Genomic DNA, 14459 nt, shown 5'->3' with positions numbered 1-14459 from the left:
TTACTACTTTTTTTCTTTTTTTTCTCCAGCTGTATTGAAGTATGATAAACAAATAAAAACTGCATATATTTAGGTTATACAATGTGATTTTTTTTTTTAAGGTATACAATGTGATGATTCAATGTATATTGTTGTTCAGTTACTAAGCTGTCTCCGACTCTTTGCAACACCATGGACTGCAACACGCTGGGCTTCCCTGTCCTTTACTATCTCCTGGAGTTTGCTCATGCTCACGTCCTTTGAGTCAGTGATACCATCCAACCATCTTATTCTCTGTTGCTCCCTTCTCCTGCCCTGAGTCTTTCTCAGCATCAGGATCTTTTCCAATGAGTTGGCTCTTTGCATCAGGTGGCCAAAGTTTTGGAGCTTCAGCTTCAACTCAGTTATTCCAATGAATCGTCAAGGTTGATTTCATTTAGGATTGACTGGTTTGATCTCCTTGCTGTCCAAGGAACTGTCAAGAGTCTTCTCCAGCACCACAGTTTGAATACATCAAATCTTTGGTGCTCAGCCTTCTTTATGATTCAACTTTCACACCTGTACATGACTACTTGAAAAACCATACCTTTGACTATATGGATCTTTGTGGGCATAGGTCCATATAGTGTGTGATGTCTCTGCTTTTTAATACACTGTCGAGGTTTGTCATAGCTTTTCTTCCCAAGAGCAAGCTTCTTTTAATTTCATGGCTGCAGTCACCATCCGAGTGGTTTTGGAGCTCAAGAAAGTAAAGTCTGTCACTGTTTTCATTTTTTTCCCCATCTGTTTGCATGAAGTGATGGGACTGGATGCCACAATCTTAATTTTTTAAATGCTGAAGTTTAAGCCAGCTTTTTCACTCTTGCACCTTCATCAAGAGGCTATTTAGTTCCTTTTTGCTTTCTGCCATTAGGGTGGTGTCCTCTGCATATCTGAGGTTGTTAATATTTCTCAAGGTAATCTTGATGCCAGCCTGTGATTCATCCAGCCCAGCACTTCACATGATATAACTTATATACTCTGCATATAAGTTAAATAAGGAGAGTGACAATGTACAGCCTTGATGTACTCCTTTCTCAATTTTGAACCAATCTGTTGTTCCACATCTGGTTCTGTTGCTTTTTGACCTACATTTAATGTATATATACATTGTGAAATGATTACCACAATCAAGTCAATTATTCCTTCTTTTAAGGTGTTTTCAAAAGGAACCTTTGTGAATTAACCCAGTAGGCAATACTGTTGCTGAAAGTGTTAGTCACTTAGTCATGTCCAACTCTTTGCGACCATGTGGACTGCAGCCCGCCAGGCTCCTCTGTCCGTGGAATTCTCCAGGCAAGAATACTGGAGTGGGTTGCCATTCCCTTCTCCTGGGATTTTCCCAACCCAGGCATTGAACCTAGGTCTCCTGGATTGCAGGGAGATACTTTACCATCTGAACCACCAAGGAAGCCCCTAATAATATTGCTAGTCAACTAATATATAACCAATATTTTCATGAAATTAATATAGAATAAGTCAAGTCAGTAGTGAAATAGAGTGGCAGAATCTGTTTTTCATCCTTTCCCATCAGCTAGTCTAGTGTAGTGTTCGACTGAACTAGCTATATTTTGAAAACCTAGTGTGGGGCTAGGGAGCTTGCTTCCAACCGATGCCCTTTCCTCATCTGGGGAGAAGTACATTGTTTCTGTGCCTCTTCAGAAGTTTAAATACTGAGGCCATGGGCATCTTGAAGGGGCTTTAATCTGCTGCTTTGGCTTTCTGAAAGTTATCAGAATTGGACTTGATGGACTGGTCCAAATCCTGGTACAGCACAACCCCAGATGTATGGAATAACAATGGTTCTAGACCAACCCTCAAGTCCCCCAGAACCTAACTACTGTTCCCCTAGACTTCCTTTCTCCTTTTCTGTTCCCAGCTGAGGCCCAGTCTTTCTAAAAGTTGATGATGGACTTTGGGAACTAAGTGAAAATTAAATGAAACATTAGTTGTATTCTGTTAAGATTGTTTTGATGTTCATGTTTTGAACTAGCAGTCACTAACTTAAAAACAAGCTAAGAAAAGTTGAGTATCTGCTAAAAATAATGAGACCTTTCTATACTAATATGAAAAAATCTTGAAGATATGTTAGGTGTAAAAAGCAAAGTTTAGAGCATTGTGTATAATGCCACCATTTATGGAAGATACGGACTTGTGTGTGCATGTGTGTATGTATATGTCTGTGCACGCATGCATGCATGTACATACAGAAACAAGAAACGTTCATTTTTTAATAGTGGTTTAGGACCTAGAGAATATCTTCTTAGGTAAGTAAATGGTGAAGATTCTTCACTTTCTCTTCTCAATATAATAACTTTCTTGTATGAACACAGCAGTAGTAAGAGTAAGAAGCTTTAGCAGCAGAGTGGATCCTTGTTGTACTTAGCAGCAGCAGGGTAGGAAAAGAAACTTCCATCAAGAGAAGAAAATTATTGACTAGAAAGGCCATTTTTTGGTAAAGGCTGTTTGTATACTGTGTAGAAGTTTGATTCCAACTGTTTTACTAGCTGTTAAAAAAATATGAATATGCTCAAAGATATCATTTACACATTTCCTTTGATAGTTGGTATCAAACTATCAAAGGTGAAATTTGAGATATTCAGCACATTGGTATAGGCTATATTCCTTTTGTTATTTTTTATTATTATGTTTTAATTTAGAATCCTAATTGAGGAAGAAGATAAAGTTCATGAGTAATTTAGTAGCACAGAGAAGAAGGTTGAGTAATGGTAGGCAAATATAGTTAATAGAGAAGAAGGAATAAAAATTTTAAGGTACTATTCATGTGCAAAACAAAAATGACTAAAAATAATACACAGAGAAGAATTTATAAAGAAGACAAATAGTTAAATCATATTATTAATCTTATGATTGAGGTAACAAATGAGTCTTCTAAGATAGAAAATAATTTTCTAGATGGAAAAAGATCTTTTTCTGTTTAATTTGAAGAAGCTTTGCTTTCAACTTGTGTCACTTGAAAGACCTATAGGTATTTTGGAAGTATTTTGGAAGCACTCTTAGGAATATACTCCAGCAGTGGCATGTGGGAATCTTTCAGCATCCTGTCTAAGAGGGAGTTATAGGAGCATGAGAAGAAAAATTGTAAAATGATAGATAATTGTTGTTTAGACATTTTAAAATTGATACACTTTTGCCCAAGTTACTCTGCTCTATAGGGAACTGGTTTTCCCTATAAAAGATTTTTAAAATCACTGATGGTTCTTCTAGTGATTCACAGTAAAAATAAAAACATTTCTGAATTTTCAGGTTTTAATTTTCAGGAATTTAAAAAATAAATATTCTTATTTAATCCAGATGCATCTGGAACATTTCATAGTTCCAGAAAGTAAAGAAATGCTTAAAAAAGGGGGCATGTCAAAAAAACACAGGGCCAACCTAAAATAACTTCCAATGACAAAAATTAGGAAAATTTGATTAATAAAATAAATTACAATAGTATAATGTTATACTATAACTCAAAACATGAGATATCTATGAATCCAATCTGATATAAATAAATGATTGAATAAAGAAAAGAGAAAAGACAAGTCTTTCTTGAAGAGTTTCAATTAATAAATACAGAAGGAATGAGGAAAATAGATAAATCATCACAAGAATAGCTGCTGCAACCAGGATCTAGGAATGAATGCTAAAATTAGTGGGTGAGAAAGGTTAAGAAGGAACAAGATATTGGCATAGTCTCAATTCTCTCCCTCGAAATATTTATTAACTACTGTGAGGATTTTAACATGTGTCCACAAATTCTTTGTTACTTTTTCCACTAGGAAGTGGAACTTAATTCTTCCCTTGAGTAGGGGCCAGAAGTGACTCTCTTCTAATAAATTGGTTTCAGAAAGGGAAAAACAATGAAGCAAACTGGCAGACACTGCTTCAACTAAGTGATCAAGTTAATATCACTAGAAAGAAGTTGTGTTGCTATCACGTTCACTCTGATAAGAAGCAGAGGGTATTTTACCTCTGTGATACTCTTCCCTGATGTCCATAACCCCAGTCTTCCAAGTGTCAAGGTCAAGGACGATAAGGAAAGGCTAAGAAACTGTCACACATTGGAGGAGATTAAGGAAGCATGACAAGTAAATGAATGGATTGGAACCTGGAATAGACCAGTCACAGGGAATTAGTGGAAAAACCGATGAGGTCAGATCAAGCTTAGTAGTATTGTGCTGGTGTTATTGTGCTGGTGTTAACTTCTTAGTTTTGACAAGTGCATCATGTTTACATAAGATTAGCATTAGAGGAAGCAGGGTGAGGGGTATGGAGGAACTCTGTTCTATCTTTCCAATTCTTTGTAAAACCTGAGATAACTTTAAATCAAAGTTTTCTTTAAAAGTCCTAATATATCCCTCATGTCTCTTTAGACATCACAAAATAACTAATGAATTTTTTAAAAATAAAAGGGAACTTAAAACAGTGGGGTTTAGTTTTAAAGAATATTTGCCATTATGTCATGCTGAACAGTAAGACAGTGGGCAGGATTTTTGTTCAGTTTTTAGCTTAAAAGGAGTCAGGACTTGTCAGAGTTTTAAGGATGACAAAGACCAAAGTCACACTGTTTCTTTGTTTGGAATGATGTTAAGTGCTTTTATATTAATAGCAGCTTATGGTTAGCTTATTTCTTTAGATATTTCAAATAGAATGAAAAACATTTTTTTATTAAAGCTTTTGGTAGCACAAGCTGGAATCAAGATTGCCGGGAGAAATATCAATAACCTCAGATACGCAGATGACACCACCCTTATGGCAGAAAGTGAAGAGGAACTAAAAAGCCTCTTGATGAAAGTGAAAGAGGAGAATGAAAAAGTTGGCTTAAAGCTCACATTCAGAAAACAAAGATCATGGCATCTGGTCCCATCACTTCATGAGAAATAGATGGGGAAACAGTGGAAACAGTATCAGACTTTATTTTGGGGGGCTCCAAAATCACTTGCAGATGGTGACTGCAGCCATAAAATTAAAAGACCCTTACTCCTTGGAAGGAAAGTTATGACCAATCTAGATAGCATATTTAAAAGTAGAGACATTACTTTGCCAACAAAGGTCCGTCTAGTCAAGGATATGGTTTTTCCAGTAGTCATGTATGGATGTGAAAGTTGGACTGTGAAGAAAGGTGAGTGCCGAAGAATTGATGTTTTTGAACTGTGGTATTGAGAAGACTCTTGAGAGTCCCTTGGACTGCAAGGAGATCCAACCAGTCCATTCTAAAGGAGATCAGTCCTGGGTGTTCTTTGGAAAGACTGATGCTAAAGCTGAAACTCCAATACTTTGGCAACCTCATGTGAAGAGTTGACTCACTGGAAAAGACTCTGATGCTGGGAGGGATCGGGGGCAGGAGGAGAAGGGGACGACAGAGGATGAGATGGCTGAATGGCATCACTGACTTGACGGACATGAGTTTGGGTGAACTCTGGGAGTTGGTGATGGACAGGGAGGCCTGGCGTGCTGCAATTCATGGGGTTGCAAAGAGTCGGACATGACTGAGTGACTGAATTGAACTGAGGTTTTTGGTTAAATTACTTATTTTCTTCCTCCAGATATAAAGACCTGATGCCACATGATTTAGCTAGAGCAGCACTTTTGTAAGTAAATGCAGTTGCATTTTAGATCTTATTTACACTTGAAATAGCATGTCTAATAGAATTCCCATAGCTAAGATATGTTAACTTTATACAGTGAGAAAAAACACTCAGTAGATTTTATAAGATTCATCTAGTCTTCATTTTAGCCATGTGTGCTACACAAATTCAAGCAGGTGATGAATGTCAGTGATCTTTATTTTGCAGGCTTGACAATCTCTTGGCATGATAGTATTCCTTAACATACTCTAGCTAGCTGCAGATTATAAATAGTGTAGGACTAGATTGATCAGGCTAAAAGCCAATACATATATTTGATGATTACCTCAGAAACTTCATTACTGTATGAGGATAGCTGAACAGATTATGCAAATACAGGTGCAGAACCTGTGTATACAGAAGACCAACTGTACTATGCCATTTTTGCCTAATGGACGTGAGCATCCTCAGAATTTTGTATCCCTGGTGGGGTGGGGGTGGAGGTGTGTATTGATCAAGAAAGAAGCCTAAAATGAGACATGAAGATTCCTCATTTAGCTTTAGTAATTGTTACCATTTTGCCATGTGTGCTGTGCTTAGTTGCTCAGTCATGTCCATCTCTTTGAGACCCCATGGACTGTAGCCCATCAGGACCCTCTGTCCATGGGGGTTCTCCAGGCAAGAATACTGGAGTGGGTTGCCTTGCTTTCCTCCAGGGGATCTTCTTGACCCAGGGATTGAACCCAGGTCTCCTGGCCCAATTTTATTTTTTCCCCAGACCAGGATCCGATCAGAATTCATATTATTATGCAAATGAATGTATATCTTTAGTCTCTTTTAATTTAGGACATCCCCCCAAACCACCCCCCATGATAGTGACTTTTTGAAAGGTCCAGGTCAGCTGTTTTGTAGAATGTCCCACATTCTGGATGTATCTTTGTAGTAATATTTAACTTCCCTCGGTGAATTTCCTGTAAACTGAAAGTTAATCTCTAAGCTTGATTAGATTCCGGTTAAACATTTTTGGTAAGAATGCTTCATAGGTAAAGCAATGGGTATTGCGTCATGTCAGGAGACACATGATCTGTAATGGTAAATCGAACCCTTTAGTCAGAGTGGTCAAACCACCAGATCTTTTGGTGATAAATGTGCCTTTTTTTTTTTTTTTTTTTTGCAATTAGTAAATCATCTGTAAGGTGATATCTTAACACCATTTTCCCCAGCAACCTTTGACCAAGTGGCTTTAGCATTCATTGATAATTTTTGCCTGGATTAGTTATTACGTTACAGATTATAAAATTTCAACTTTACTTATTCTTTTATTCCTCCTATATTCATTAGTTGGTATTTTTATGTAAAGAGTAGCTTTCTTTTTCAAAAAAATGATGTGTTTATATTGATATTTCAAATTTAAATTTAACATATTTGGGATTTTACTTCATCTCTTTAATTTTCTATTTGTTTCTCTTTTCTTTTTGACTGAAAACTTTGGTTTATGTATCTGTTTTATCCTATTCCAAGTTATTTTTTTTCTTTCATTTTTTATTGGAGTGTTGTTGGTTTACAGTATTAGTTTCAGGTACAACAGAGTGATTCAAAATTTTTATAGATTATATTCCAAATTATTGATGATTCTTCCTATTTAACTTCTTATTGCCAATTGAGCATCAAAAGTTGACTTTTTAAATCAGTCTTTAATTTATTTGATAGTGTGCCACATGCTTGTCAAGTTAAGGAAAAGATACAGTCTCTACTTTCTTAAATTCAAAGTTAACCTTTTAACCAGAATTAACTATAATGTTTTATGTGATGATCTGTGGCACTGTCTTGAATGTATGAAATGTTTCTTTGCTTTTAACTTATGCTTGCAGGGGTTTGTTGCATCGGACCAGTGTCCCAAAGGATGTTGTTGATTATATCATCTTTGGCACAGTTATACAGGAAGTGAAAACAAGCAATGTGGCTAGAGAGGTGAGTCAAACTTTATATTGTTTGAAGAGATTGATAGGAGAAGAAATTTGAATTTTAGTTAATAGAATTTACTCTTTAAAAGCTATTAAAATTCACTAAAGTTATATTTAATTTAAAATGTGATTTTACTACTTGAATTATTTTATATTTTAAAAAATTATAAATCAAATGATGTACACTATACTAGTATATGTTTATGCTATATTATAAATCAAATCAATTATTTGAGCTGGTTTTGGATATGTTTGTGCTTATTTTAGGAAAACAGATTTGGGCAAAGCATGGCTGATGTGACTTTTTTGTAATCTGAGATATAGTGACCACCAATCAACTTAAAATTTCCATTTTACAGAGAACTTATTTCATACCCTTGGTTTTTGCTGGAGGGAGTTGTGCTTATTCATTTGTTCCCTTTGACTAGTGGACACATAGGGCATTTGTTTTTTTTTCTTAACTATTTCATAGGAGTTTACCTTTACCCCAGTTGGCAACGCTCCATGTACTGTTTATTGAGCAACTGACATAGTGAGAGGCCTTGGCACTTCTGCAGCATGTCCCACAGTCATTTCGTAATGAAGACTCCAAAAATGTTTTCTGAGCTTTGTTTCCATTAGCAAGTGGCTATTTGGATAAATTGGCTCCAAAGCACATTTCAGTGTGCTAAGCATTTTCTGTCTTTCTAGTTTGTGCTTGCGTTCAGTATAGTTGGGAGGGCCGTAACGTTCACCACTGCCAGCCAAGAAAAAGGAAAAGGAGTAGGGACTGGAAGGACGTGTCTGTCCCATCTTTTTACTCATCAGTAAATGTTCAAACTGCTGAAGGCCTGGTGTTACTCAAGTCCGCAATAATCAACTGCTGTATGTTGTAAGGGAGGCAGGAAGGGATTAAGAACAGGAACAGGTTTTTTCCCCACCTCCTAAATTTTTGGAGTTTCCTTGATCTTCATACTTCTAAATGTATCAAATATGATAATTTCATGAATATATCAAATTATTAATAATACATTTTCAATTCTTATATTCTAGAAAAAAACCCAAAGTGACTCTTACAAGAGCACTTAAAAGTAAATGTTGAATCTGTTTCCATTTTCTCTATATATCTATTCTTGACATATCTAGATATGTATATCTAGCCTTGTTTTTTTCTAAATTTTTTTTCTGGAAATTTTATATCCATGTGCAAATCTCAGCTATTGATTGATATGCGGTAGATTCCTCTCCTGGCCCTGTACTAATAATACTACAGGCTGAACTCAGGGAATATAAGAATGTCTTTTTAAAGTCATTTTGCAACCTGAAGGCTGCTGTGACTTCCAGCAAGAAAACTTTCAGAACCTCTTGTCTGTGGTAACAGTGTAATAATAAAATCCTGAAAGGCTTCTGATGCTCAGTTCCCATGAACCTGACTTTATTGAAAGCCTCAGCTTATTTCCCTGCTCTCCAATTTACCTAAGAGACATCTTCCTCCTTTCCCTTCATTACACCATCTAGAGCCTAAGCTTGCCTTGAGATCTATTCAAACTTTAAATAGATGCACAGAGACAAGGTTCACCAGCAACTACTTCTACTTAAAGTTCCTTCAGTCCTGAGAGTCACTTGGGGCCAAGGGTGTGACACTTGCTAGAAAGGATTGCATGAGGATCAGGCCATTACGACCTGAGTGCCCTTTACCCTTGCCTCACTGGGAAGCTCTTCTCCCCTTCCCAGTGGAGACTTGCCTTTCTCTTCCTTTTGGGTTGGTTTACATCAAGAGGCTGATGTGCAGTTGCCAGTAGGTACTTTTCAGCAAAGTGAAGTATAAAGCTGAAAATCAGTTAAGAAACTGAACCCTCTAATCTCGGCTTTGGAAGCATGTTAATCTTACCAAATGATAGGAAATCTTGTATTCTGAGGATCGTTAAATAGTTTTAGAAAAAATTAATTCCCTTAATAGGAACCATAATTTCATAGTAAGTGGTGGTGGTCGGGGACATGAGGTATTGAGAGCTTTGTTTTTAAAGTGAAACTTTAATATTATAAAAATAAGTATTGAATATTTTATTTTTGTACCTATGCATCAGTTCTTTACATGAACAAAAATAGAATCAGGCATTCATTGTTTTCTTTGGGCAGTGTAATTAACTCAATAAATAGTATAATAAAATAATAGACATCCTTATTTCCATTTTTGCAAGATTAATGGAGGGCCTCAGTTTTTCTCAAAGTCCTTCAAATTAATTCTCTTTTGAAACACCTCTTATGTCATCTTCCTGACCAGTTTCCTTGTTTCCAGCTGTTAACTGGTCCAGTCCTTATTTTTCAGACTCACTTGTGGCCAAGGCATATTTCCAAAATTTTTCCATTCACTTGAACTCTTGGATACTTGGCATGTTTTCCAACTCGGCTTTGCTTTGTATTGACAGTGCGCTGTCTGAAATATCAGGCAGTCAGTAAAAGTAGAGACGAACGTAGAGCAAGCCAGGGACCTGTGTGGGAATCTGTTGATGAATGGTCAATTCTTTAGAAATTATTTTCATGTCTGACGACTTTGCTTTACTTCTAAGCCTTGTAACTGCAGGAACACAGGTCATGAGAATCTCACCCCATGATATATTTCATCATTCCACCAACCATATGTAGCAGGTTTGCTTTAGGTCTATTTGAAAATTTAAATGAGTTAAAATCAAATTATATATTAATGTTCTTAGAAATGCTGGGAAAAGCATTGCTAAGAAAGGAGGTGAACTGCCAGAGGACTGTAGGCTTGTATACCACACTAGAAAATCATTGCAAGGAATTTGGCAGTGCTTGTTGATTAACGACTAGATAAAAAATTCATAAACCATTTCCATTATGGACTCAGTTGTATTTTAAATATTCCTCTGTGAGATATTATCTCCTTTCCTGATTTACCATACAGTGAAGTACTGCTCACAGCACCACTCACATATTGACATATTGCACTTCCTTTATAAGTGATCATTGCGTTCACTGTATTTCCTGAAGGCTGCCCTTGGAGCCGGCTTCTCTGACAAGACTCCTGCTCACACTGTCACCATGGCTTGCATCTCTTCCAACCAAGCCATGACCACAGGTATGGTTTGTTTGGGGTTTTTTTTTGACAGCAGAAGGTACATGTTGGTTCTCCTTTATCTTTTTTATGATCATTAAACATTATTCTTAACAGAAATAAATGATCTCTGAATTTGTGTGTTTCAGAAAATAAGGTACCATTTACATTTTTTTATTTTTGACAGTAGTTCCCCACCTTTTTCTTGCCCTCCATACCTGAGGACCACAACCATTTGTATAATTTCTTCATCAGTAGTGTGGCTGGCTATCACAGGGATTATTAAATGGAGGAGGTGCTTCTGGATTTGAGGCAGGAGGAGTTTATCACCTGCTAGGTTTTAAGTTTAGGTGATTCTAGCATGATACTCCCCCATGAAGATGGTGGTCCTCCTCCCTCCATCATCATCATAGCGATAAATCACTGACTTGGATGGTACAGCTCTTTGCTCTACTTTTCCCCCACATCTTGGCCTTTTTATAATAATTTACAAATTCTCACAACAAACTTAGCAAATCTGTGGAACATTTTGTAGTACCAGCCCTTACTGTGAAAAGACAGGAAACCTGAAAGATACAGTGGTCATGTGCTCTCTAAGTGACATCAATGCCAAGTGGCCAGCCCACCATAAAGGTGGCAGGGAATAAGCTGGAGGCCGAAATGGGGGCAGTCTCCACTCTGCACAGCATGTGACTACTTCCAGTTAGAGCAACATAATGCTTGCCCGTGGCCAGAGGGCAGGGGCTGCCTTATATCTAAAAGCCATACTTTATCTAGCTTGTAGTAGAAACCGAAATTCTCTTTATAGGATAAAGAGTTGTTACCAAAACTGAAGCTGGGAACATATGAAATATGCCACATGTTCTGCTTTAGATATGATTTGTTTGAGAATTGGTCCAGTGGATACTTCTGAAGGTTGACGTCCCTGTAGCCTGAATGAAACTTGTTTTTCTCTAGTGCATTGAATGTATTTTGAGTCATTCAAAAAAATTATCCTAATCCCTCTGAAAAGATAAAAACCAGAATTACACATGTTGTACAATGCTAATAACTGTTGTACAATTTTTAAGTCCAGCCTAAATTTAAGGAAAAAAAAAAAAAGAAGCTTAAATTACCAGTGGTCTGTTAATTTATGCAAAAGATACTCATGTGCATATGACCTGTGCCTGTGCCCTATAGCTGTCGGCCTGATTGCCTCTGGCCAATGTGATGTGGTCGTGGCAGGTGGTGTAGAGTTGATGTCTGACATCCCTATTCGCCATTCAAGGAAAATGAGGAAAATGATGCTGGATCTCAATAAGGCCAAGACTCTGGCTCAGCGACTCTCTGTAATCTCTAAATTCAGATTGAATTTCCTATCGCCAGAGGTAAGACTCCTGAATGCTAACATAAAGACTTGTGTTGCCAAAGCATCCCACTGCAGAGATTTAGTGTTAGATAAGATGGCATGGGTTCAGTTATGTTCTAATAGCTGTGAATTCTGTTAGTTATAAGATAAGGTTAATTATTAGGTCAAGACAGAGAAAAAAATAGCAGAAGATTTGAATTTGTAAGCCCTTTTTAGAGATCCCTTGCGCACAAAGAACTTCCCTTGTCCTGATCTTGATTGATCGTAGACTTTAACTTTCCCAGATAGCCCTAGGTGTGGTATAGCACCTGTTATATAACAGTGTACCTGGTCCCGATTATCTCCTTTCCCAGCTTCCTGCAGTGAGTGAGTTCTCCACCAGTGAGACCATGGGCCACTCTGCAGACCGATTGGCTGCTGCCTTTGCTATTTCTCGGGAGGAGCAGGATGAATACGCACTGCGCTCTCACAGTCTGGCCAAAAGGGCACAGGATGAAGGACTCCTTTCTGATGTTGTGCCCTTCAAAGTACCAGGTAAAACAGTTCGCTCAGCTTTTCTTGATATTGTTAGAGAGTTCTGAATTTCTTCTAAAACTCCAAAAACCCTAAGTGACTTTTCAATGAATATTTCCAAAATACTTAGCTTTTATTCTTAAACATTGACCCAGGTTTCAGTTATTGTTGTAACATATGTAAGCATTTTAAAGAGATGTTTTACAAATCTCCTTTAGGTCTGGCAGATATATTTTAGTTCTTATGTGCATGCCTGTTTTTAAAGTTCTGTATTTATAAGACTTCTGTAAAGAAGAGCCAAATGTAAATAAATATCTTAAGAAAATAAGTTATCCTTTTTAATGTTAAATCATTTAGATTATTTCCCAAATGTCTTAAGAGTTTGCTTTCATATTTGGTAATATCTTGATAACTAATATCTTTTTAGTGAATAGTTATGGTTTATATTTTATTTGTTCTTGTAATTTTAAAGCATATTTCTCTGTAGAAGATATATAATGCTTATTGAGCTTAGAGTTAAAATTTTCATATTTTTATAGGAAGAGATACAGTTACACAAGATAATGGCATTCGTCCTTCCTCTTTGGATCAGATGGCCAAACTAAAACCTGCATTCATCAAGCCCTATGGCACAGTGACAGCTGCAAATTCTTCTTTCCTGGTAACTATGTGTGCTATTTAATGGCAACCCACTCCAGTGTTCTTGCCTGGAGAATCCCAGGGCTGGGGGAGCCTGGTATCTATGGGGTTGCACAGAGTCAGACACTACTGAAGCGACTTAGCAGCAGCAGCAGCAGTGATCTTTTATATTTGTGTATTCTCAATAGGAAAACCTAAAATAAATGTACTTGTGTGTATTACGAATAGAGACTTAAAAACATACTTACTCAGACTTCCCTGGTGGCAATGTGGATAAGAATCCACCTGCCAATGCAGGGGACACAGGTTCAATCTGTGGTTTGGGAAGATTCCACAGGCTGCGGAGCAACTAAACCTACGCACCACAACTATTGAGCCAGAGCCCTAGAGCCCCCCAGCCGCAACTGCTGAATGGGAGTCATTTCCTAGGCAGGTTGGTAAGTCCAGGGGTCCCCAAGGAAAGAGGGGTCTGGAATTCTGAAGGAGGAAGAAAGGACAAACTTTTTTTTTTTCCTCTACATTCCTTAGGATTATATAACAATAATGTATCCTGCCTGAGGACAGTCTCTGGATTAAACTTTCTGGCTAATCCTGTTATCTTAAAGTAAATTATGGGAGTAGGTCTGCTGAGGTCTTTACAACCTCCAGACATTCTTTTGATTCATTGTAATGACTAATTGGAGAGTATATACTCCATTGCTAACACTCACTTTCTGCCCCCTTCTGATGCCTATGTCAGAAGCTTTCTCTATCTCCTTTATAGTTTAATAAAACTTTAGTACGCAAAAGCTCTGAGCAATCAAGCCTCGTCTCTGGCCCCAGATTGAATTCTTCTCCTCTGGAGGCCAAGAATCCTGGCGTCTTTTCGTGGTTCAGCAACAACTTTTAATGAGCCCACCTGCCTCAGCTACTGTTGGCCACAGCTACTGTTGGCCACAGCCCACATGCCTAGAGCCTGTGCTCCACAACAAAGAGAGCCACCACAATGAGAAGCCTGCCCACCACAACTAGGGAGTAGCCCCCACTTGCCACAACTAGAGAAAGCCCTTACACAGCAACAAAGACCCAACACAGCCAAAAATAAATAAAATATACTTACCTGTTACAAAGACTATTAAAATAGAATCAGTTTTTAAAGCCATAAAAGTCACCTGATCCAGTCACCATTCTGACACAAAAACACTGTTCTCAAAAAAAAAAAAAAAAGCTGTTCTCTTCAGTCACTTCAGTAGTCAAAAAATTTTGCCTGCCTGTGCTGGGCACTGGAGATAAAAAGAATAGTTAATTGTAGTGAGAAAGTTCTGTGATGACTGTAAGCATTGACTCTTGGAGAAGACACATAATTGGGT

At 37.4% G+C, this 14459-nt stretch overlaps 1 protein-coding gene across 4 annotated transcripts in view; it reads left to right on the top strand.

The window, feature by feature from the left end:
- HADHB (hydroxyacyl-CoA dehydrogenase trifunctional multienzyme complex subunit beta) overlaps positions 1-14459 on the top strand; it is a 29002-nt gene that overhangs the window by 7308 nt on the left and 7235 nt on the right. For all 4 annotated transcript variants that reach the window (XM_040224468.1, XM_040224469.1, XM_040224465.1 and 1 more), the window contains 6 exons: positions 5571-5615; positions 7463-7562; positions 10547-10634; positions 11790-11977; positions 12312-12492; positions 13011-13132. In XM_040224468.1, the coding sequence (XP_040080402.1) occupies positions 5571-5615; positions 7463-7562; positions 10547-10634; positions 11790-11977; positions 12312-12492; positions 13011-13132 (724 nt within the window). The remainder of the gene's footprint in view (positions 1-5570; positions 5616-7462; positions 7563-10546; positions 10635-11789; positions 11978-12311; positions 12493-13010; positions 13133-14459) is intronic.

Source organism: Oryx dammah, unplaced genomic scaffold (genome assembly GCF_014754425.2).
Source record: "Oryx dammah isolate SB20612 unplaced genomic scaffold, SCBI_Odam_1.1 HiC_scaffold_25, whole genome shotgun sequence".
Lineage (NCBI taxonomy): Eukaryota > Metazoa > Chordata > Mammalia > Artiodactyla > Bovidae > Oryx > Oryx dammah.
This window is presented reverse-complemented; position numbering and strand designations above follow the sequence as displayed.